At 44.8% G+C, this 26,988-nt stretch overlaps 1 protein-coding gene across 1 annotated transcript in view; it reads right to left on the bottom strand.

Moving 5' to 3' along the window:
- Positions 1-26,988, bottom strand: part of Tango6 (transport and golgi organization 6 homolog) — a 168,962-nt gene that overhangs the window by 94,413 nt on the left and 47,561 nt on the right. Inside the window, exons 12-14 of the mRNA XM_075977101.1 lie at positions 21,602-21,736; positions 14,423-14,899; positions 5,909-5,966 (exon numbers count right to left, since the gene is read on the bottom strand). Coding sequence (XP_075833216.1) covers positions 5,909-5,966; positions 14,423-14,899; positions 21,602-21,736 — 670 coding nt within the window. The remainder of the gene's footprint in view (positions 1-5,908; positions 5,967-14,422; positions 14,900-21,601; positions 21,737-26,988) is intronic.

A 26,988-nucleotide genomic window follows, 5' to 3' on the forward strand; every position in this document is an offset into this window, starting at 1 on the left:
CCTTTAATCCCAGCACTCAGGAGGCAGAGACAGGCTGATCTGAGTTCAAGGTCAGTATGGTCTACAGAGCGAGTTCCAGAACAGGCTCCAAAGCCACACAGAGAAACCCTGTGTTTTTTTTTTTAATATTTATTTATTATTACACAGTGTTCAGTCTGCAGGCCAGAAGAGGGAGCCAGATCAAATTACAGATGGTTGTGAGCCACCATATGGTTGCTGGGAATTGAACTCAGGACCTTTGGAAGATCAGCTAGTGCTCTTAACCTCTGAGCCATCTCTCCAGCCCCCGAGAAACCCTGTCTTGAGAAACAAACAAACAAACAAACAAAAAGGAATAAAGGTATTAAGGAATTGACCCATGTTATAGCAAGGAAGAACCTTAAAAAGGTATTCTATATGGAAAGGAACTAGAAAAAATGGAGGTCTGACTCTATTGCCATATGACTCCATTCCACTCATGGGCATGTCCACAAAAGGCAGATCAGAGACAAAAAGCAGACCAGAGGTCAAGGATTTAATGGCGTGGTATAGCATTTGTCTGGCATATGCAAGGCTAAGGATCTGATTCTTAGCATCACAAAAAAGAAAGAAAGAAAAATGCCCATCATTGGTTGTCAGGGGCTGGGGGAGTAACTGATATGGGTATAGGATAAAAACATATTCTAAAATCAGACAGCCATGGTGGCTGTCTGTCTTAGTCAGTGTTCTACTGTACCATGACCATGGCAACTCTTACAAAGGAAAGAACTTAATTAGGACTTATTTACATTTACAGTTTCAGAGGTTTAAGTCCATTGTCACCATGGCAGGAGCATGGTGGATGCAGAGACACGGTGCTGGAGAAGTAGCTGAGAGCTGTACATCTGGAATCACAGACAGTAGGAAGAGAGTGAGCTACTGGCCCTGCATGGACTTTTGAAACCTCAAACCCATCCCCAGTGACACTTCCTCCAACAAGGCCACACCTCCTAATCCTTGTAAGTAGTTCCACCCCATGATGACTATGCATTCTTATTCAAACTACACAAACTACTACACTGTCCAAATCTTTGTGTGTTGGGGTATTTGTGTATGCAAACGTATGTTCATGTGTGTGCATATGTACATCAGGTGCGCATATATATGTGTGAATGCATGAGGAGGTCAGAAGTCAACATTAGTGTCTTCCTCAAGCTTCCCCATCCTATTTTTTGAGAAAAGGCCTCTCAGTGAACATAGCACTCACCAATGCAGCTATGCAGGCTGGCCAGTGAGCTCCAGTGATCCATCTGTTTCCATCTACTCAGTGCTGGGATTACAGACATGCACTTCTGCCCTCAGCAAAACGTAGGTCCTTGGAAATGGAACTTGGGTCCTCGGGCTTTCGAGCTGAGCACTTTGCCAACTGTGACATCTCCCCAGACGCCCTTTTTTTTGTAGAGGGTACGGAGGTTTAAAAAGAATCTCACATAGCTCAGGCTGGCATTAAACTCACTAAAGTAGCCAAGGGTGACTCTGAACTTTGGATCCTCCCGTTTTGGCCTTCCAAATGTTGGGGTTACATCTCTATATACTAAGAAACACTGACTTGCACCTTTTAATTTGAGGCATTTTCGGAATGTAAATTATATCTCAAATAAGTTTGAAAGGATGAAGATAATGTCTACTTCCCTGCCAACCTCATGACTTTACTAAGCACAAACAGAAGAGACACTGCCAGCGAGACACTAAGAAACCAGATTGGAGCAGAAAGAAACCTTCCAGTTTCAAGGACAAAAATGGAGAAGGCAAAGTTCACATGACTACAGTACAAATTTCCACACCAGATCCAATGAGATGATCCTTAGGAAACAGAGAATTGTTTTCAGCTAATGGTTTCTTACTTTACTTGAGGTAGAAATCTGAGAATAAGATAAAAGTTGGTGCCTGACAAGTTAAAGCTTGTAATTCTGCTTAGTTGGAAACTCTGTAAAAATCTTGTCATCGTGTATATACACTCATCGCCCCCCTTCTGTGCCTTTGCCTTGGTTCCCTTTGGCTCTTTTGAAAGAAAAGAAAAAGAGGGTGGAAAAGGGTGTGATTTGTCTGGGCATGTCAAAATGTCTATCCCTTCCTTTACACAATGGCATACTTTCACCTTCATGTCTTGGCTCAGTGTATAGGTTTCTTTCTCCCTTCCTTCCTTCCCTCCCTCCCTCCTTCCTTCCTTCTTTCTTCCTGTTTGTTATAATTGTTTTATCCAAAGACATTTTGGGCATAAGAGTGTGCCTCTGTAGCAAAAAAGAGACCCTGGGTTCAATCCTAATGATCTTCAAAACAACACCAACACAGCCAAAGATTCTTTTGACACTCAGAGGGATCATTGGGACCCCTGAAATGTAGACTGTTCTTCAAGGACATGACTTCGAGGACATCTGAGCAGATTCGTAGCTGGCTAAACTGTCTGGCTACAAGAGCTTACTAAAGAACATTACTCATGTGTCTAGCACATTCATCACAACAGAGCGACATGCCCTTAAGAGTCTTACAGTGCAGGCTGAGGAGATGCTCAGTAGGTAAGATACTTGCCATGCAAGCATGAGGACCAGAGTTTGGATCCCCAGAACTGACATAAAAGCTGGGTGGAGATGGCAGCTACCTGTAATCCCAGCAGTTAGGCGGCGGCAGAGGGAATCCCAGGGGTGAGTTGACTAGCTAGTCAAATCAGAAAAATCCAGGTTCAGCTAGAGACCCTGCTTTAGTTAATGAAGTAGGAGTAATCAACAAAGGTAACCAGTGCCAACACCTGGCTTCCACATACATGCTTGTATACATATGCATGCTTGTATACCCTCAAGTGCAAAACACATGCACAGACACACACACACACACAATCCTCAACCCTCAACACATTAAGGGATAATCACAGACATGTCTTAACTCCTATTTTGGGAAAGACAGGACTTCTGCTTTGTATACAATTCCTTATCATTGAAAAAATTTTTGATTTTTTTTTTGTCACAGGATATTACTCAGTAGCCACAGCTGGCCTCAAACTCACTCTGTAAACCAGGCTGACCCCAAAATCACAAAGATTCACTTGCCTCTGCTTCTCTGTGCTAGATTTAAAGGTGTGTGCCCCTGTCTTCAGTAGGGAACTCAGCAACTTTATACACAGCTTCCTATTTGCAGCAGCTGCTAGCTCCAGCACTTGCTCGGTATGAATAGCGGATATGCGGACATCTTTTCACAAAGTCAAGTTTAACTATTCAGGGATTTAGTTCTTAGACTGCTACATGAACAGGTAACACATGTAGCAGGAATTCTTAAATAAGACAAGAAAAGATATCTACTGTGGGAATGAATACTCAGCCCCTCTCTGCTCTTTGCCTGGACTGCAGACAGAATTGGTGAATATGTTTAAAAAAAAAAACAAAACCCAAACTATCACTGAGTTGAGTGGGAAGTATCCATAGAGTCATGCAGGCAGATTGAGAAAAAGAAAGATTAAAATGCATTCACAGACCCCAAAACTAAGTGCTCCCCAGAGTACTCTCTAGTACCCTTATTACAAACGACCAGAACAGCATGTTTGGAGTAACTTGGGCCTGTGCAAGTAACACACAAATGGGAAAATTCACCTCCTGCTTCTCTTAATGGGAATTCACTTAAGGCCTTGGCTTTTAAGTACATATAACCGACACCAAAAACATCAGTTAGTTCAATCTTGTCCATCTTGGGGAGGCAGAACAGAAATTCCACCTCTCCCTACCTGTCCTGTTATTCATCACTAACTGATTAGCACATCAATTAAAACCACCGAAAACACATGCAACACCTACAGCTGCAGTTTTTATAGGGGATCCCAGAGGCTAATGAGATCAATGGGTTAATATGCTGAGCCTTTGACAGGCAGAATGTTGCCACATTAGAATGACGCACCACTTTCAAAAACTCAGACCTAAAAACAGACAAGAAAGTCTGTGAAAACCATCTCCTTGAAAAAGCACAGGTGACTTGGTGTCTGCGGCTTATATGTAGAGGTGTCCTGGGTTCTCCAGTTTCCTTAAGTGTCACTTCATGGCTGTAGTCGCACCTGCTGAGCCCCAGCCTGCCTGACCTCCACAGCTGCAGGTCAATTACTTTCTCTGGAAACTCTCAACTCTCCTAGCTGTCCTCTTGCCTCTGGGGTGGTCATCTTGTCTCCCTTAATCCTCTTTCTGCTCATTGCCATGCCTTCCCCACCTGGATGGACTATACTCTCAAATTGTGAGCCAGAACAAATGCTTCCTTTTCTTTCCTTTCTCTCTTTCTCCTCTCCCCTACCCTTTCTTTTTAAGACAGGGCTTTTCTATGTAGCTCTGGCTGTCCTGGAACTCCCTTTGTAGATCAGGCTGCCTTGAACACAGAGATCCGCCTGCCTCTGCCTCCTGAGTGCCAGGGTTAAAGACGTGTGCCACCACTGCCTGGCAACACTTCCTTTCTTAAGGTGCTTTTTTTTGTCAGGTATTTTGTAACAATGAGGAAAAATAACTAATGCACACACTGAGTTCCATTTAACAGATAAGAAACTGGAGCCTAAGAGGCCTAACGTAATTGTCAAAGCCTGTTAGCTGAGAAGCAGTGTACTTAGGCAGTCTGCCTCCAGAATCTCAGTTCTACATCAAAGGAAACTGAGGCAACTCTAGCTTTCTCACTGTGATTCTGATCCTGTTGGAAAGGGTGCCCAACTTTCTATTCTCCTCTAGTTCTGGAACCTATAAACCAATAGAAGTGTGGAGAACAAAGAACCTCAGAGAAGAAATAAAATGATTTCCATGTTTTCTCCCCAGTGTTAGGGAGATTTATACATGCTAAGCAAATGTTCTACCACTGAGTTATATTCCTGCTCTATATGGGTTATTTGCTTGCTTGTTTGTTTGTTTTTAGGTTTTTGGAGACAGGGTCTCCCTAGTCTGTAACTCTGGTTGTCTTGAAACTCACTCTATAGACCCAGGCTGGCCTGGAAGTCAGAGAGATCCACCTACCTCTGTTTCCTGAATGCTATATTAAAGATGTGTGTCACCACATATGGCCCCATATGTGTCTTGATTTTTACTATTTATTTATGTGTATACGGGTATGGGTATTGCATATATGCAATGCTCACAGAGGCCAAAAGAGGGCATCAGATCCTCTGGAGCTAGAGTTACATGTCATTGTGAGGTGCCTAACATGAATGCAGGGGCACAGTATGCACTCAGGTGCTGAGCCATCTCTCCACCCCGTGTGTGTGTGTGTGTGTGTGTGTGTGTGTGTGTGTGTGCGCGCGCGCGTGGTTTTTTAAATGAAGAAATATTAATAAAAATATTAAATACCTGAAGCTGAGGGTGGTGCTTACTTGTGAATGTGTGAGGACCTAGATTTACTCCCGAGCTCTCGACACCCCACACCAAAAACAAAACCAGAAAAAAAACCACCAAAAATAACAAAACAGAAACCATTAAAATGAAACCAAAAACATTTGAAAACTCAAAACCTTGTGGCGTGTGTGTGTGTGTATGCCCATGTGTGTCCCGTGAAGATCAGAGGACAACTTATAGTTCTTCCCCTCCACCACGTGGATCCTGGATATGGAACTCCAGGCCTCAGGCTTAGGGCCTGTGCCTTTACCTGCTGAGCCATCTCTCTGGCCCCACAAAAGGTTACATTGCAAGAGTTTATGGATGAGTTCTTTACCTCTCTCAACCAAGAAAATGGCACTTAATCTATAGAATGATAAAATAAACAAAACTTCATCATTATGAGACATTGAAACTTTCTAAGAACCCTATGGAAACTCTAGAATGCCATTATTACCACTCAGAGTATCCCACGTAGGAAGCGGAAAAATGGACAAAATGACCAGTCATATCTGGTGGTTGTATCCCTCAAGTAAACATGATGCCATCTTTGGTCCACAATAGCTTACCCTGAATTGCAGACAGATACACAAAAGTGTCTTCATGCTCCAAGTTCTCCAAGAATATCTGGAAGCACAAAACAGGGTAAAATGATTCTCAAAGAGCAAAAAGACATGGAGCCCTTTATCCACAGTCTCTGAGGAGCACATGCTCTTCTTCTTGGTAGAAACTGACTGACATAGAACCAACCATGTGAGGAAAATGGTTTATTTGCTTCAAGTCCAATTTCTCTAGCAGTTTAAGAGGGGAGGGAAATTAGGGGGAGAAACTTCTTGAAGTTATCAAGTATATACCAGCACTAGTTATAGAAATCAACACATATAAGAATAATCAACCGATAAAGACTTGATGTGCAACCTGGGAACCTGAATTTGGTCCCTGCGTCCTATGATAATAGAAGAAAACCAACTACCAAAGTAATCCTCTGACTCCACAGATACACTGCACCACGTGTGCACACCCCCACAGACCTCCACAGACACACGGCAGCACGTGTGCACAGTCACAGACCTCCACAGACACACGGCAGCACGTGTGTGCACACTCACACAGACCTCCACAGACACACGGCAGCACTGTGTGCACACTCCCACAGACCTCCACAGACACACGGCAGCACGTGTGTGCACACTCACACAGACCTCCACAGACAGACGGCAGCACTGTGTGCACACTCCCACAGACCTCCACAGACACACGGCAGCACGTGTGTGCACTCACACAGACCTCCACAGACACACGGCAGCACGTGTGCACACTCACAGACCTCCACAGACACACTGCAGCACGTGTGTGCACAGTCACACAGACCTCCACAGACACACTGCAGCACGTGTGTGCACACTCACACAGACCTTCACAGACACACAGCAGCACGTGTGTGCACACTCACACAGACCTCCACAGACACACTGCAGCACGTGTGTGCACACTCACACAGACCTCCACAGACACACGGCAGCACGTGTGTGCACACTCACACAGACCTCCACAGACACACTGTAGCACGTGTGTGCACACTCACACAGACCTCCACAGACACACGGCAGCACGTGTGTGCACACTCACACAGACCTCCACAGACACACTGTAGCACGTGTGTGCACACTCACACAGACCTCCACAGACACACGGCAGCACGTGTGCACAGTCACACAGACCTCCACAGACACACGGCAGCACGTGTGTGCACAGTCACACAGACCTTCACAGACACACGGCAGCACGTGTGCACACTCACACAGACCTCCACAGACACACGGCAGCAAGTGTGTGCACACTCACACAGACCTCCACAGACACACAGCAGCACGTGTGCACACTCACACAGACCTCCACAGACACACGGCAGCACGTGTGTGCACAGTCACACAGACCTCCACAGACACACGGCAGCACGTGTGTGCACAGTCACACAGACCTCCACAGACACACGGCAGCACGTGTGTGCACAGTCACACAGACCTCCACAGACACACGGCAGCACGTGTGTGCACAGTCACACAGACCTCCACAGACACACGGCAGCACGTGTGTGCACAGTCACACAGACCTCCACAGACACACGGCAGCACGTGTGTGCACAGTCACACAGACCTCCACAGACACACGGCAGCACGTGTGCACAGTCACACAGACCTTCACAGACACACGGCAGCACGTGTGTGCACACTCACACAGACCTCCACAGACACACTGCAGCACGTGTGTGCACACTCACACAGACCTCCACAGACACACGGCAGCACGTGTGTGCACACTCACACAGACCTCCACAGACACACTGTAGCACGTGTGTGCACACTCACACAGACCTCCACAGACACACGGCAGCACGTGTGTGCACAGTCACACAGACCTCCACAGACACACGGCAGCACGTGTGCACAGTCACACAGACCTCCACAGACACACGGCAGCACGTGTGTGCACAGTCACACAGACCTTCACAGACACACGGCAGCACGTGTGCACAGTCACACAGACCTCCACAGACACACGGCAGCAAGTGTGTGCACACTCACACAGACCTCCACAGACACACGGCAGCACGTGTGCACACTCACACAGACCTCCACAGACACACGGCAGCACGTGTGTGCACAGTCACACAGACCTCCACAGACACACGGCAGCACGTGTGTGCACAGTCACACAGACCTCCACAGACACACTGTAGCACGTGTGTGCACACTCACACAGACCTCCACAGACACACGGCAGCACGTGTGTGCACAGTCACACAGACCTCCACAGACACACGGCAGCACGTGTGTGCACAGTCACACAGACCTCCACAGACACACGGCAGCACGTGTGTGCACACTCACACAGACCTCCACAGACACACTGTAGCACGTGTGTGCACACTCACACAGACCTCCACAGACACACGGCAGCACGTGTGTGCACAGTCACACAGACCTCCACAGACACACGGCAGCACGTGTGTGCACAGTCACACAGACCTCCACAGACACACGGCAGCACGTGTGTGCACAGTCACACAGACCTCCACAGACACACGGCAGCACGTGTGTGCACAGTCACACAGACCTTCACAGACACACGGCAGCACGTGTGTGCACACTCACACAGACCTCCACAGACACACTGCAGCACGTGTGTGCACACTCACACAGACCTCCACAGACACACGGCAGCACGTGTGTGCACACTCACACAGACCTCCACAGACACACTGTAGCACATGTGTGCACACTCACACAGACCTCCACAGACACACGGCAGCACGTGTGTGCACAGTCACACAGACCTCCACAGACACACGGCAGCACGTGTGCACAGTCACACAGACCTCCACAGACACACGGCAGCACGTGTGTGCACAGTCACACAGACCTTCACAGACACACGGCAGCACGTGTGCACAGTCACACAGACCTCCACAGACACACGGCAGCAAGTGTGTGCACACTCACACAGACCTCCACAGACACACGGCAGCACGTGTGCACACTCACACAGACCTCCACAGACACACGGCAGCACGTGTGTGCACAGTCACACAGACCTCCACAGACACACGGCAGCACGTGTGCACAGTCACACAGACCTCCACAGACACACGGCAGCACGTGTGCACACTCACACAGACCTCCACAGACACACGGCAGCACGTGTGTGCACAGTCACACAGACCTTCACAGACACACGGCAGCACGTGTGCACACTCCCACAGACCTCCACAGACACACGGCAGCACGTGTGTGCACAGTCACACAGACCTCCACAGACACACGGCAGCACGTGTGTGCACAGTCACACAGACCTTCACAGACACACGGCAGCACGTGTGTGCACACTCACACAGACCTCCACAGACACACAGCAGCACGTGTGTGCACAGTCACACAGACCTCCACAGACACACGGCAGCACGTGTGTGCACAGTCACACAGACCTCCACAGACACACGGCAGCACGTGTGCACAGTCACACAGACCTTCACAGACACACGGCAGCACGTGTGTGCACAGTCACACAGACCTCCACAGACACACGGCAGCACGTGTGCACACTCACAGACCTCCACAGACACACGGCAGCACGTGTGCACAGTCACACAGACCTCCACAGACACACGGCAGCAAGTGTGTGCACACTCACACAGACCTCCACAGACACACGGCAGCACGTGTGTGCACAGTCACACAGACCTCCACAGACACACGGCAGCACGTGTGCACACTCCCACAGACCTCCACAGACACACGGCAGCACGTGTGCACAGTCACACAGACCTCCACAGACACACGGCAGCACGTGTGCACAGTCACACAGACCTTCACAGACACACGGCAGCACGTGTGTGCACACTCACAGACCTCCACAGACACACGGCAGCACGTGTGCACAGTCACACAGACCTCCACAGACACACGGCAGCACGTGTGTGCACACTCACACTCTATATACATCATGCTCACACACAGTAATATCCATAAACCTTTTAAAGAAGAATCCTCAACACTTTTCTGTGCTGGCCCATGGTGGACCACATTCAACACAGGTGATCCTGTCCTCTGAGCTACCAGCAGGTGGGGTCGCAAGGGAGAGATGATGGATTTATTACAGAGGCAATTTCATGTCTATGCCACTTTTTTTTTTTAAATCCTACAAATTGTAGCCCTGTGATTGACACTGCTAACAAACTACTCTCATTCTTTCCCAAAGGAGGCACTTATCAGGGTGTCAAATGCAGTACGGTCTACCTAGGGACACTAGATGCATGTTAAATTTAGACCCTAACATGGAGCTTGTGCTCAAATTCCTCCTGCTTGCTGTCTAGGGAAGGCAGGAGTGCCTACTCATGGACCACTCAGGGTCTTTTGCTCAACAGAATCTGGTCTCAACTTCATGCTTGGTGTCTACACTACTGAGGGAGAGCTGGAGACCAGATGCGATGATGACTGGGTTGGAGGACACTGGGGCTGCATATGGAGTGAGGGGAACAATACAGAGTCAGAGTCATGAGAATAAAATATAAGAAATATTTTAAAGACTCCACAGAAAAAGAATTGACAGGTGTCCTCACTGCAATTTTTCTTCTTTCTTTCCTTGTTTCTTTTTTTTTTTTCCAACTTGACAAAAGCTAGGGTTATATGGGAAAACAGACCTGCAATTGGGAAAATGTCCATCACCAGATTGGTCTTGTAGGCAAAGTTGGAGGGCATTTTGTGGGAGGGCCCAGCACATTATGGGTGGTGCTACTCCTGAGCAGGTGTTTCTGGGTGATATAAGAAAGCTAGCTGAGCAGGACAAGGGGAACAAGCCAGCAGGCAGATCTACTCCATGGCTTTTGCATCAGTTCCTGCCTCCCAGGTCCTGCCTTGAGCTGTTGCCTTGGCATCCCTAAATGGACTGTGACCTAGGATATGAAAACCAAATCCTTTTCTCCTCTAAGTTGCTTTTGGTCACAGCAATAGAAACCTTAACTAAGACAAGAGATCTAAAAGGTAGAGAAAAGAGAGGAACAAGAGATGGTTATATAACATACACGCCATGAAAGCACGGGTTTCGTCTCGGGGAAGAAAGGAATCAGCAAGGGTCAGGAGTGGGGCCGGGAGGACAGCTGTGGGAGGTATGATAGCTAATCTTGAGTGCCAACTTGATGAGATTTAGTAACCACAGAAACAAACCTCTGGGCACATCGATAAGGGAATTTCTCGACTGGGTTCACTGAGGTGGAAGACCCACCCTAACCGGGTGGCATTACTCCACGAGCTGGGGTCCTGGACTGAATCAAAAGAAGAAAGGAGTTAGAACTGTGAAACAACCTAATGCCCCTCAATCAGAGAATGAATAAGGAAAATGTGGTACATTTACACAATGGAGTACTACACAGCAGAAAAAAAATAACACCTTGAATTTTGCAGGAAAATGGATGGAGCTAGAAAACACTATTTTGAGTGAGTAACCCAGACACACAATTATTACATGTACTCACTCATAGGTGGTTTTTAAACATAAAGCAAAGAAAGACAGCCTACAAATCACAATCCCAGAGTACTTAGACAACAATGAGAACACTAAGAGAGACTTACATAGATATAATCTACATGGGAAGTAGAAAGTAGAAAAAGACAAGATCTCCTGAGTAAATTGGGAGCATGGGGACCTTGGGGGAGGATTGAAGAGGGGGAAGGATAGAGGCAGGGAGGGGAGCAGAGAAAAATGTAGACCTCAATAAATATCAATAAAAAAAGGGGATTTTTTTTTCAGAAGAAGAAGAAGAAGAAGAAGAAGAAGAAGAAGAAGAAGAAGAAGAAGAAGAAGAAGAAGAAGAAGAAGAAGAAGAAGAAGAAGAAGAAGAAAGGAAGTCAGTGAGCTAGAAACAGGCAGAGACGGCTGCTTCTGAGAGACATCTGAATCCAGCCCTGTGAACCGGCTCCTTACCATTTGTCCTCTGGTCACCATTTACACTCACTGTGCGGCCCACACACTTCATCCACCCCACCACACAAAATAAAAATTTAAATGTAACGAAAACATGTTTGTTTGTTCTTTTTAAAGAAGAAAAGGAGCTGAGCATTCACCTGTCTCTGATTCCTGATTGCAGACACAAGGCGGCTCAAACCTGTCCCCTGCCATCTACTGCCATCATGGACTGTATTCTCAAACTATGAACCATGAATCAATCCCTTCTTCCTTAAATTGCTTGTCAAGTGTTTTGTCATAGTAATGAGAAAAGAAATGCAGGGGACAAATAAAAATAAAATACAGTCAGGTAGTAGTGGTGCACACCTTTAATCCCAACACTCAGGGAGGCAGAAACAGGAGGATCTCTGTGAGTTTGAGGCCAGCCAGATCTACAGAGTGAATTCCAGGACAGCCAGAGATACACAGAGAAACCCTATCTCAAAAAAAACCTAAATAAATAAATAAATAAAACACAATAATGTGGGCATCAAAAATTTTACGATAAAACACATTTTCTTCCCTTATCCAAGAGGATAACTATATGTTTTTCCTTGGGTTCACCTTCTTACTTAGCTTCTTTAGATTCGCCTATTGTAGACTCCGTGAACCCTATTTATGGCTAGAAACCAATTATGAGTGAGTACATCCCATGTTCGTCTTTTTGGGCCTGGGATACCTCACTCAGGATAGTGTTTTCTATTTCCATCCATTTGCATGCAAAATTCGAGAAGTAAAAAAAAAAAAAAACACATTTTCTTGCAAGATAACCAAAAACTAATTTAAAAAATAAAAAGGACAAGAGTGTGGTAGTGCATACCTGTAATCCCAGCACTTGGGAGGTATAGGTAGAGGATCAGTCTGGGCTACATGAGTACCTGTTTCAAAAATTCAAAATTAAGTCTAGCATGATGGGACACTCTTGCAATCCCAGCCCTTTGGAGATAGAGGCAAGAAGATCTGGGCCTCAGGATCACCCTTGGCTACGTACCAAGTTCAAGAATTGCCTGGTCTACCTGAGAATTTGTCTCAAAAAAAGAAAAAAGAAAAACAAAACAGGAGAGGACTAGGGACTGGGGATGAGTCAGTAGGTAAAGTGCCTGCCAAGCAAGTGTGAAGACTAAGGCTCTTCAGCATCCTCTTGCAAAGCGCAGCACTGATAGGTGGAGACAGAGCATCACAGAAGCTTGCTCGGCAGCCAGTTAACCAGTTGGTGAGTTCCAGGTCCAGTGAGAGACTCTCTCAAAAATAAGATGTAGAGTGGAAGAGGAGGACACCCAGAGTTGACAACTGGCCTCCACACCTGCATACACATACATGCCACACACAGACACACACACACATACATACAAATCACAAATAAGGGATATATTTTATGAACTTCTTCGTAAAAAATAATTGGCAAAACTTAGTGAACATAGCAGTGGAGATGAAATGCAGGTAAAGGAAAGTCCAAAGGTGGTCCCAACATGCATTATCTAAACTAGCATTCCACAGGATCCTTGGGGGCTAATAGTTACTCAAAGAAGATTTCTGAGTTCAGTATCATTTACCTGACAGAAAATCCTTGGCATATGTCTGCATTTTATCTGTAAGATGAGGATAACACAACATCGAAGTTGTGAGAATAAGAGACAGTGCCAGTAAGATACATGACTTGTTCAACAAAGAGCAGACGTTATTATACAATACTTCCAGTATCATACTAACTAAAATAGATGTTTTCCATCAGAATTATAATTTGCAGTCCAAGGGCTAGACAAATAGCTAGATCACTCCATTACTACAAAGGCTCAGAAAGGTTCAAGGTGCTGCCAGGAAGCTGAGATTGGGTCCTAGGCAGTAGTTTCCAGGTCCCTTGTTCTTACTGTACCTCACATTCAAGTCCCAAAGACCTCCATAAAAGGGAAAGGTCCTATCTAAGCAATATGCACTCTGCTACATTAGTTTAGAACATCAAGACAGTTTTTTTTTTCTGTGAAGGAGGCAAAAGAGTAGAGGAGAGCCAATTAGATCCAGCGCCCCTCTAAAGAGAGATCCAGTTCAAGGTGAGGCTTACCTAGGATGGGTATCCTCCCATCTCTGTGAATTGGCTCATGCTGGCCCACTGCCTGTCTAAAATTTTACACGCCCACACTTGGCCAGTTTGTTCAAGACATATAAAAATCAACCTCTCCCAGATTTTTCTCTGACTACCCACCACATTGCTCATACATAAAAATGCTGGCACTCTATCCACGTTCCATTGAGCAGCCCCATGTGGTCTTCTACACCCTTCCTACCTCAATCTGACCTCTCAACAATATAAATTCCTGGAGGATAACCCAACCCAGGATGGTGCTAGACACACGATCAGTGTTTAAGAGATATCTGAGTTAGGCTGGTCATGGTGACATGCACCTTTAATCCCAGCACTCAGGAGGCAGAGAGACTGGTGTATTTCTGTGAGCTCAAGGCCAACCAGGGCTCCACAGTAAAATCCTGTCTCAAAACAACAACAAACAAAGCCCCCGAAATGAATGTCTGTTCTGGGCTGCTGTCTGCACCGTGTCATCACATGGAGGGCAGTGTGTTCTACTCACCTGGAGAAGCTTCTTTTCATCCTTGAGGGCTATTGCTTCTCTCTGCTCTACCCAGCGGGAAAGAGTGCGCAGGGCAGCAGCCCGGGTTGGAATCTGGGGATCACAGGCTGATAAGAGAACCTCCTGGAACTGTTCTGAGGTTATGTTTCTATGTGGCTGACTTGCCGCAATGCCAGGCTCATGAGACTCCTGCTCTGTTTTAGGAGGGTCCTGCTCTTGTTTTGGGTGGTCCAGAGCTACTTCTGTGAGTGTGTCATGACTGGTTTGTTGCTGCTCTATTTTCCATTCCGGGTCTTTTTTGTTCAGGGTACTTTGGGCAGCCATGCTGACAGCCTCCGTGGAAAAGGCTCCATGAGTAGAGATGGTAATTCGGAGATCAACAGCGAGTTCTTGGATGACAGGGTCAGGGTATGTATTAGAGACCTTCTCCAACAGAGGCAGCAGCTGCTTCAGGACTGCAAAATCACTTGACTTCAACTATAAAATGAAAATTTAAAAACAGTAAGTCAAAATGAATGTGTAAAATGTTAAGAAGTGAATATAAGGAGTAACAATCATGGCATGTTCATGGTGCAATCAGCACAGTGCAAGGACAAACACTGAAGAACTATTTGCTAACTAATTACAGCTAACATTTATTGAACACCGTCCACATACAGGCACTTTTCTAAGTTAACAAGCACACATAACAGTAGCCCTGAGATAAAGTGCCAATTAGTTCCTACATTTGAAACAGACACTTAAGAAGGATGCCCAGAATCACAAACCAGAACACAGTGTAAAGTGAAGACGCTACAGTCCAGGCAGTGTGGTTCATGTCTGTCATCACAATGGGGAGTCTGGAGCAGAACTACCCTGAGTTCAAGACTAGCTAGGGCTACATAAATTCAAAAACAGCCTGGGATTCTGTATCAAAAAAAAAAAATAAAATAAACAAAAAGTCATATTTTGGAATATAAAAATTAAATTTTAGCTGAGCAGTAGTGGTGCATACCTTTAATTAATCCTAACACTCAGGAGGCAGAAAAAGGCAGATCTTCATGAGTCCAAAGCCAGCCTGGTCTACAAAATTTGGAACCAAGACAGGCTCCAAAGCTACAGAGAAAACCTGTCTCAAAAAAAAAAAACCAAAAACAAAAACAAAAGAAAATTATATTTTGCCTAAAAACCATCCTTTAATACTGCTTCCTGGGACTGAAGAGGTGGCTCCTGAGTTAGGAGCACCTGCTGCATAATCAAGAGGACCAAAGTTAGAATCCCAGCATCCACACAGAAACTGCATTTTCCATGCACACCTATAATCCTAGCTCCAAGTATGGTGGAAACAGGAGGATTATTAGGGCTCCCTGATGTCTAGCATAGCAGAGAGATCCTGTCTCAAAGCAATAAATCGAATGATACAGGACACTTCATACCCTGTTTTGGCCTCTGTACACACATAGGTACACACATGTGCATATACACTCTTATATACACATACAAATAAATAATAAAGGACTCTTAAAAATACTTATTTCTGCTAGATTTTTGGGTGTTGGCAGTCCTGAAAGATTCTATATCTTTTTGTTTTGTTGGGTGTTTGTTTGGTTTTCTTTTTCAAAAGCAGGATTTTTCCATGTAAGAGCTCTGGCTGTTCTGGAACTTGCTTTGTAGACTAAGCTGCCCTTGAACTCCCAGAGATCTGCCTGTCTCTGCCTCCTGAGTGCTGGGATCACAGGATGTGCCACCACTGCCCAGTGTTTTTTGTTTTTTGAGACAGGGTCTCTCTACAGAGTACTGGTGGTCCTGGAACTCACCAGGAAGACCAAACTGGCCTTGAACTCACAGACATTTCCTTGCCTCTGCCCCCAGCCCCACAAGTGTTGGGATTAAAGGTGTGTACCACCATACCTGGCTAGACTCGGTGTTCTTGGAAGCATTTACATCAAATCTGTAGCAGTTTAAAGCAAATTTAAAAAACAAAAAAAACCTTCGCAGGACACTGGTAACAACAGAAATAAGGCTCTGAATATCTTTAACAACGTTTATAAATTAACACAATGAAGATAATTCCATATTTAGACGGCTTAATCTCAAATGCAGAAGGCACTGCAGACAACTAGTCTTTATATAACTAAGAGATCATTTAAAAATATATTTGTGAAGCTGGGCGGTGGTGGCACACGCCTTTAATCCCAGCACTCGGGAGGCAGAGGCAGGTGGATCTCTGTGAGTTCCAGACCAGCCTGGTCTACAAGAGCTAGTTCCAGGACAGGCTCCAAAATAAATAAATAAATAAATAAATAAATAAATAAATAAATAAATAAATAAATAAATAAATAATAAAATATATATATATATATTTGTGCATGTGTATGTGCACATGTGTATTGCTGTGGGGCACAGTGCCTCTTCATGCAACTGTAGGTCAGAGGGCAATTTTGTGGAGTTGGTTCTCTTCCTCCACTTTTACAAGAGTTTAAGGAATTAAAATCAGGTCTTCAGGTTTGTGTAGTAAGTGCCTTTGTCTGCTGAGTCATATTATTGATGCTGAAAGATCATTTTCTGAAAAAATGTAAAATTAGGGACTGAGCAGATGGCTCGGCAGGTAAGAGCATTCACTGAGTAAGCACGCGGACTCGAGTTTGAATCCTCAGCAGCCATGTAAAATCTGGGAATGGCTGCACATGTGCCTGCTCTCAGAGCTGGGAGGGAGAGACAAGGAGAGACTCTGCTTCAAGGGAATAGGCAGAGAGTGACAGAGCAAGACACCTAGGATCTTCCTTTAGCTTTTGATGTACAAATGGTCACAAGGAGATACAAAATCAAGGCAAGGAATATAGTAGTATCTTAGTTTGTGCAGAGTCCTGGTTGAAGGTACTGTGCATTCTAAATAAGGGTTTTACAGGCAAGGACCACCTACCTATAAATGCTTGAAATTCTGAGAAACATTTAGGCTTCCTAGGAAATAACAAACAAAAATGCCCGTGGAAACACTATGTGTGGTCTTCTTTTCCTGTAGCAACACATGACAAATGTTCCCCACACATCCATGGTGTACTGATATCTGAGAGTTGCCCAGTAAGGGAAAGGGCAATGTTTTTAAACTTTTAAAAGCCTATGCCCTTTGATAAACATTTAAAAAGAAGAGAAAAAATAAGAAAAAAACAAAATTGCCTCCTTACCTAAAAATACTCTTCTCCTTTCTTTTTTCTTCCTGCCATTTGTCCATCCACCCATGCTGTTTACTAGCCGCTGTAGCAGGAAATGCCTGCTCGAGTGACAACAGCAATTAAGAATGAATGATCTTCTATAGAGAGCATGTCCAGTCCAGTGAAGGGGAGGAAGGTCAGGAGGGGAACCAGTCAACTCTCCTTGCTGAATGAACAGGTTCACAACATGAATACCCTCTCTTTGCTTCCCCACTCTGTGGCAGAATCCCTAGTTTGTTCACCACTATTGACAGAATCCCTGAGTTTGCTATGGTTCTAAATATAAGTCAACTACACCTAAAACACAGGCACATGCTTAGCACAATGTTTTGGGGTTTATGTGTATGAGTGTTTTGTTTGCATGTATGTCTATACACCACATAAGTGCAGTGCCTCTGGAGACCAGAAAAGAGCATCAGGTCCCCTGGAACTGGAGTTATAGATGGTTGTGAGGCACCATGTAGGTGCCACGAACCATCCTACAAGAGCAACAAGAGCTCTTTACCTCTGAGCCATCTCTATAGTCCTTAGGGAAACTTTCTTTTACTATTAAGCAATAGCCTTTGGAAAGAAAGGAAGGTAGAAAGTATGAATGAATGGAAGGAACAAAGGGAAAGGAAAGACACAAGAAGACCTAAACAGCTAAAGACGACTGTCCCTTTAGAGAAAAGATACACCTTTGGTATCTAACTAATGAACCTCACTACAACATCTGGGCTTATAGGTTTTAGCAATACATTCCATTGCTACCCTGGCACAATATGGCTTCAGTGTATCCTAAGGCTAGAATGGTCTATTCAGCTTCACCAACCACGGCAACAGTGGGCCCACCAGCTCTGCAACATCAAGCAGAAACTGCTCCCTAAGGGAACAGGAGAGACTCCCCAACGTGCTACTTTTACTGATGACCAAGCCTGGAATTTAGAAAGTGAGTATGGAATTACGGTAGTCTTGTTAGCCCGGACGTGAAGTTTTAATAGTCACCTTAATTACATGACTTAGAAAGGAATGAAGAAAGGCCCGATGCTGTTAGGTTCTGTTTCATTAGCCAAAACAATGACTCCTAACAGGGAGTATGTAGAGCATGGCGCTCCAGGCTCTAAAGCAAAGACTCAGAGTGACAGTAGTCAACTAACCCCAGTTTTCAAGTGTGATTTTATTGTGAATACGAGACAAAACCTAGCATTACTAAGGAACTTTTACAGGGCTGGAGAAAGAGAGCTCTGTGGCTAAAAGCACTGGTACTCTTCCAGAGAACCGGACTCAAATTCTCAGCACCCATGTGGTGGCTCAGATCCATCCAAACTCCAGTTCCAGGAAATCCTACAACCCTCTTCTGACCTTCTTGGGTACTGGGTACACATGTGGTACATATACATATATGGAGGTAAAACATTCATACACATAAAATAAAATAAATCTAAAATAAAATGTAAAAAAGAAGCCCTTGCCAGGTGTGGTGGTGCATGCCTTTAATCCCAGCATTCAGGAGACAGAGGCAGGTGGATTACTGAGTTCATGGTCTACAGAGCAAGTTCCAGGACAGCCAGAGCTACACAGAGAAACCTGTCTCAAAAGAACAGGGGAAAAAAACTTATAAACGGCAGGCGGATCTCTGTGAGTTCAAGGCCAGCCTGGTCTACAAGAGCTAGTTCCAGAGGTAGCTCCAAAGCTACAGAGAAAACCTGTCTCGAAAAAAAAACTCATTAATGCATTAATCAAGCAGGAAACAAAAATTTAGCAAATCTAGGGCATAAATAAAGAGGGTGATGTGTTTATATTCACTTAAATTGCAGAGTCGAGGGAGTCAGGATGGCTCACAGCAGGGCAGGGACAGGCAAGTGCTGTCCAAACGCCACAAGCCAGGCCTGGCCAGTGAATACAGAAGCCTCCAACAAGAAGCTTCTAGAAGGGAGATGGGAGAGCTCTGTGGTTCATTGTCCATGTGTTATATTGTCTGAAATAAGTACTAAACTACAACACACACACAAGCTAGGCTTTCAATGTATAGACTATCAAAATTAATATTTGACAAGAAAAACAAAACTCAACTAAGCTAATTAAATCCACTAACAATTCAATTTAAGCTATTCCATCTGTGAACCCTTCCTTGTCACATCTAATATGGCTCTGGAACCTTAGCTAAACTTATTTTGTCAAATGACGTGTGGAATGTAAAATTAGGAATGCTAAGGAAATCCAGTAAGAAATGGGATTTGCACTGACAACCAGCCCAGATAAAGTCTTTTTCTCCTTAAGAACAGGCAGGAGGGAACCACCTTTTGACACTGAAACATACGGTTGTAGTCTGGGACACAGGCTAGCCAGGTATGCTTCTTAGAAGGCTGGAGATGGAGCACAGGGGGGAGTGAAAGACCCTGGGTTTGATCTCCAGAACCACAGAGCAAAAAAATAAGAGAAAGGCAAATTCTAATACATCAAGAATCAAATCTGATTTGAATGCTCAGACTCAAAATGCATTCCCCAGGGGCTCCTGCTCATGGTTGTTGAGTCTGATTTCATAACCTGCTCTGAGACTGTCCTGCTTTCTTGCGGCCTCCTAACCTACTGTGTCACCTGACCAGCGTGCTCTAGCCCAGCCTATCCTCTGCCTTTGCCAGCACTGTCCCCAGGGCTCTGCAGCTCAGTTACGCTGGCTTTCCGTCAATGCTCAAAAAAACCAAGCTTTTCTCTGCTTCTGAGCTTTTGCCACGAGTTTCCTTAACTGAAAGGATTCTTCCACCTGTTCCATGCTTGCCACACTCAAACACCTATGCCTCCTTCAGGTCTTAGTGGAATACCTTCGCTCACTGAAGACCTCCCAGCCTCACTTAGATGTTATGTTCTCATGGCCCCCTTCCCTCTTTTTGGGGTGTTCCATTCAATTCTAATCATATTTTAAAATGGTCATTCTGGGTGTGCCTCTCTTCCTGGACTATAATGTGAGCTATAGGCCACGTCTGTCTTGTCCACTGCTATGTTCTCAGATCTATCATGTGGCAAATACGCAGTCAATAGTGGTTGAATGAATAAATTAAAAATTATAAATTAGGGCTGGAAGGATGGCAGTGGACTGCTCTTGCAGAGGACCTGTGTGCTTGGCTCCCAGGACCCACATCGGGTAGCTCACAGGGGCTCTGACACCATCGTCTAGCCTCAGCAGGCACCCACACTCGTGTACACATAGACACACACATACACACACACAATTTAAAAATAGAAATAGATCTTAAAGACTACAAACTAACTATGTAAAAACCATAGTGGTGCACACCTGCCATCCTAATGCCTGGGAGGCAGGAAGGAATAGCACCAATGTCATATTGAATTCAAGCCCAGCCTAGGCTACATGAGACTCTGCCTCAAACAAAAACAAAGCAAAACAAAACTCTTTTTTGGGGGGAGGGAAGTTCAAGACAGGGTTTCTCTGTAGCTTTGGAGCCAGTCCTAGAACATGCTCTGTATATCAGACTGGCCTTGCATTCAGAGGATTCGCCTGCCTCTGCCTCCCGAGTGCTAGGATTAAAGGCATGCACCCACCACCACCTGGCCAAAACAAAACTCTTAAAAATGACTGGCAGCAGGTTTGAGTATATTGCACTGTATGGGCTAAACGATGGGTCCTGAGCTAAGTAGAACCGTGCAAAACAGGTGCCATCTGAGCAGCCAAGAGGTTGCTAAGGGTTTCCCACCAACTCTTTGGAGTCAGAGAACTGAATGTCTGCCTCAGGCACGAAACACCCAAAGTTTCCAAAACAAGTTTGTTCTATGCAGGAAAGAGCCCTGTTCATTTGACGGTGACATGCTGGCAGGTCAATGTGAAGTGGCATTCTATGTTAGAGATTAACGCTCATTAACAACCCAAGTTGGTCATCCTGATTCTCCTGAGTGCAGTATCGATTCTTGTTGTCCATGAAGGTATGGAAGAAAGGCAGCAGGTTCTCATTCCTACTCAAAAATTCAAGTTTCGCTCATACCTACAACTCACCTGAACAGCCCCTCCCAGCATGACAGCCACCAGCCCCATTGATAGGCTCAGTGTCTGGGATTCCACGGTGCTCTCTGCCTGATGAGCCAGACTTGCGCACGCTCTCTGCAGTGTTGCTGCTACAAAGTCAACTACCTACCAAAGAAGGAAATTAGCATTAGCATCAGTGATGGGGTAAGAAACAAATTATCCTTATCATGATCCTTATCATGTTCAGGATCATGAGAACATACTGACTGCTTCTGTGTAGCAAGAGTGGTGCTCTATACTTTTCTGACTTGTTTTACATTTGCCAGTTTATATAAGATGTTTGGAAAGAAGCCGGGCAGTGGTGGCGCATGCCTTTAATCCCAGCACTTGGGAGGCAGAGGAAGGTGGATCTCTGTGAGTTCGAGGCCAGCCTGGTCTACAAGAGCTAGTTCTAGGAGAGACTCCAAAAGCTACAGAGAAACTCTGTCTCAAAAAAACAAACAAACAAAAAAAGATGTTTGGAAAGATACAGTGACAGTCAAATGACAAGATGGAGCAGACACCGCATGAGGATATAGTGCTCTCTACTCCACCCAGCACCTTCAGGACCTTACAATGCAGAAGCTTCTAAGTATTTTATATGCATATTATCAAGTCTTTGTTGTTTTTTTTGGGGGGGGGGGAACAGACTTATATACTCATATAGCCTAGGTGAGCCTTGAACTTGTTATGTCTTTAAAGATTGTCATGGACTTCTGCTCTTCTTCCTGATTTCAATTCCCAAGTGTTAGATTAACAGGTATATGTCACCGTGCCCAATTTATGTGCTGGGAAATCAAACTCAGGGCTTCCTGTGTGCTAGACAAACACTCTACTTGTCATTTGAGATGCAAGTCTCATGTAGCCCAGGCTAGCCTCCAACTGGATACACAGCTGAGCATGGCCATGAATGACTGATTCTCCTAATTCTTCTACCTCCTAAGTGCTGGGATTACAGGTTTTTGTTACTGGCTTTCTTTTTCTTTCTTTTTTAAAATTCAGAACTGTCAAGCAAACCCAGGGCCTTGCAGAATACAAGGCAAGGGCTTTACTATAAACCCAGTCCCAAGAACTCTTTTCTTATAAGAAGAGAATTCTCCCTTGTCCCAGCTAGCTATTGCATTTGATATTTACCCAAAGGAGGTAGAAACTTATGTCCACGGAAAAGCCTAGTTGTTTACAGCAGCTCTGATCATGATTCCCAAAGCTTGGTGATGACCAAGATGTCCTTCATAAGGTAAGTGGATAAATAAACTGATGTGTCAAGACAACAGGAAATGAGTCAACACTATAAATGAGCTAGTAAGCCATGAAACACCATGAGGAATGCTACAAAGTGTAGAAGCCCATTGAAAGGATACAAGTGAGAAAGAGATGACGAGATAGAGGACAGAGGACAGATACAATAGTGACTCTATTCCTAGGACACGAGGATGGTAGACATGTGTAATTGCACAACCCCCAGAGTGAACCCTAATGTCAGCTATAGACTCTGAGTGACAGTGATGTGTACATGTGGATTCATCAATTACAACAAAGGGGCCCAGGAATGTAGCTCAGGGGTAGAGACTGCTTGCCTAGCAGGTGGAAAGGTTAAGTCCTCAGGAGAGATATATGCATGTTCACACACACACACGTTCACACACACACACACACACACACACACACACACACACACGAAGAGATAAAGAAGTCTAACAAGGGCACTGCTCTGTGGCAGCAATGGAAAGGTCAGAGACATGTAAACACAGGAGATACCTGAGAAACCTCTGTATCTTCTCAATTTTGTTGTGAACCTAAAACTACTCTTAAAAATAAACTCTTGGGGGCTGGAGAGATGGCTCAGAGGTTAAGAACATTGGCTGCTCTTCCAGAGGTCCTGAGTTCAATTCCCAGCAACCACATGGTGGCTCACAACCATCTACAGTGAGATTTGGTGACTTCTGGCATGCAGGCATGAATCCTGTAGACATAATAAATAAATAAAATCTAATAAAATAAAATAAACTCTGGGGTCTGCAGAGATGGCACAGTGGTTAAGAACACTGGCTGCTCTTCCCAAGGAACTGAGTTCAATTCCCAGCACCCTCATGGCAGCTGTTTGTAACCCTAGTCCCAGTCCAGTGCCCTCCCTTCTGGGCTCTGTGGAGACTGCAGACATGGCACACATATGTACATTCAGGCAAACAAACATACACATAAAAAATAAAATCTCAAAAAAAAATTTTGTTGGGCAATGGTGGTGCACACCTTTAAACCCAGCACTCAAGAAGCAGAGGCAAGTGGATCTCCAGGTTTGAGGTCAGCCTGATCTATAGAATGAGTTCTAGGACAGCCAGGGATATACAAAGAAACCTTATCTCAAAAAGCCAAAAAGATAGCCGGGCAGTGGTGGCACATGCCTTTAAACCCAGCACTCGGGAGGTAGAGGCAGGTGAATCTCTGTGAGTTTGAGGCCAGCCTGGTCGACAAGAGCTAGTTCCAGGACGGGCCCCAAAGCTACAGAGAAACCCTGTCTCGAAAAACCAAAATAAATAAATAAATTAATTAAATTAAATATAAAAAATAAACTGTGGGCCAGGGAAATGACTAGATGAGGAAAAGCACTTGCCATGCAGGTCTGATGATTGGGTTCAGATCCTCAGAACCCACTGTAAAAGCTGGAAACGGTAGCATATGTCTGCAACCCCAGCATGCCTTAAGTGGCATGGGAGGCAGGGACATGAGGAACATACAGAGTGAAAGAGTCCCATCTGAAAGGCTTCTGAAACCTGACAGGACAGCTTGCCTGGACCACATGCAGCAAATGCAAAAAATATCGTGCCTCAAAATCAAGCTAGAAAGGGAAAAAGAATCAATGCCCAAGGTCACCCTCTGGCCTACACACACACACACACACACACACACACACATATATATAGATATATGATATATATTTGATATATATACACATTTGATATATATGCATATTAGATGTATATGTTTGATAAAATACATATATAAAAATAAATATTACTCTCTGACCATTTATAAAATGTTATCTGAAGAAAGTTTCCTCATTGGTGATTACTCAGTTCCACATCGGACAGTCTTAATTCTAATAAGCAATGAATATGGAAGACAATACCCAATTTTATTTATAAGCCAGTGTCTTCCATCAATCTATAAATGATTCAGTCATATTCTAAGTTTCAATATTTCTACAGACTTAAGGTAGTTCATACACAAGATTTTATATAGTGTAGGCTATCAATAACCTTTCAAAGGAATTAATTTGGTCAGCACCATCTGAACAGAGCCTGGTATAATCATCTAGCACAAACATCTTTGAACAAACAACAGCAGACACACATTCACGCACGTACTCATGCACACGTGTATATTCAGGATTAATGGCTCAAAGGGGAGATATCATTTTGTAAATGGGAAGGTTGAGATAGGTTGTAATAAGCCTCTAAACACTATGCAAGGTTGCATGCTTAACTCTCTGGACAAATCACATGGTGTGCTAGAATCCTCACTGCAAGCTTAAAGCTGGGAGAATGGCCTGTTAACACTTGTCTTCTGGGACAAGGCAGAAAACTGGGAAGGTTATTTAAACGTTCCATGCACAGAAACAATGCTGACAACTTCTACCTCCCTCTCTAACCCTGAGATGTTACTGATTTATATACCATTTTGGGTCACCTGGTTGTGCTACTGAAAAGTTTTTAAAGTGCACCTTGATTTTATTTAGCTTCTATGTTAGCACAAGAATTGTTTAATTGCTGGAGCTAGCTTTTTCTAAGTTTCTTTCTAATTTATTTTTTAATGTTAAAAACATTACATTTGTAGCTGGGCAGTGGTGGCGCATGCCTTTAATGCCAGCACTTGGGAGGCAGAGGCAGGCAGATCTCTGTGAGTTCGAGGCCAGCCTGGTCTACAAATCAAGTGCCAGGACAGGCTCCAAAGCTACAAGAAATCCTGTTTCAAAAAAACAAACAAGCATTTGTTTATTCTTGTGTGAATGCACACGCACACACCACATGTGTGTGGAAGTCAAAACAATTTGTAGGAATCTGTTCTCGCCTACCAAATGAGCTCCAGAGACTGAACTCAGGCTGTGAGATTTGGTGGCAAGCACCTTTATTCATTTAGCGTCTCACCCAACCCATTATGTACTGTTTGAAAAGAGCTGGAAGTAGGCATGGTGGTGATCGCCTTTAATCCCAGCCCTTGGGAGGCAGAGGCAGGCAGACCTCTGAGTTAAAGGCTAACCAGTCTACAGAGCAAGTTCCAGGACAACCAGGGGAAAATCCTGTCTAGGGAAAAAAAAACAAAAATGAAAACAAACAAATAAACGATAAAATAAAAAGGCCATAAAAGAGGGTTGAAAAACAAATAATATGATCCCCTTCTTAGGGAAGAAGCTTTCTGTTTGAATGCATGAAAAAACAAAGCAAACAGGTGAAAACCAGGAGAAAGCCGGGCGATGGTGGTGCACGCCTGTAATCCCAGCACTTGGGAGGCAGAGGCAGGCGGATCTCTGTGAGTTCGAGACCAGCCTGGTCTACAGAGCTAGTTCCAGGACAGGCTCCAAAGCCACAGAGAAACCCTGTCTTTTTTTTTTTTTTTTTTTTTTTGATTTTTCGAGACAGGGTTTCTCTGTGGTTTTTGGAGCCTGTCCTGGAACTAGCTCTTGCAGACCAGGCTGGTCTCGAACTCACAGAGATCCACCTGCCTCTGCCTCCCCAGTGCTGGGATTACAGGCGTGCGCCACCACCGCCCATCTGAGAAACCCTGTCTTGAAAAAACAAAAAAAATAAAAACAAAAAACAAAAAAAACCCAGGAGACCATGAAACTGAGAGACACAAGGTCAGTGGGCACTGGGGGAGCTGGAGGAAGGGAGCAGTGGATGGATATGATCAAAATACATTACATAAATGTGTGAAAATTTCAAAGAATAAAAAGAAATTCCTTATCCATAATAGGATAAAAAAAGAAAAAAAAAGAAAAAGAATTATTAAAGAACCTGGGAACTATTAACTATGAAGTAATGGCCAGGTAATAATGTATGGCATCAACAAAATATCCTTTCTCCTAAACTTCCTTGGTATTTGTCGGGAGGACACTGAAATAGGGTCTGATTGCGCCTAGGCTGGCCTCTCACTGTGTAGCCATGGATGAGCTTGAACTTCTGATGCTCCTCCCAAGTGCTGGATGACTCCAATGTCCAGGCCGACGGCCTTCCTGTAGCACCCCTGTGACAGCAGCTTACCCTGCTGTGATTGGGATGGGGCTGCCAACCCAAGAAGAGGTCCTAGTGACTGAAGCCTCTTGGAATTCAGGGAGTTTTCAATCTACTACCACCCAAGTCAGAGCTCTAGAGTTCAGCATC

The sequence above is a fragment of the Microtus pennsylvanicus genome, chromosome 6 (genome assembly GCF_037038515.1).
Source record: "Microtus pennsylvanicus isolate mMicPen1 chromosome 6, mMicPen1.hap1, whole genome shotgun sequence".
Lineage (NCBI taxonomy): Eukaryota > Metazoa > Chordata > Mammalia > Rodentia > Cricetidae > Microtus > Microtus pennsylvanicus.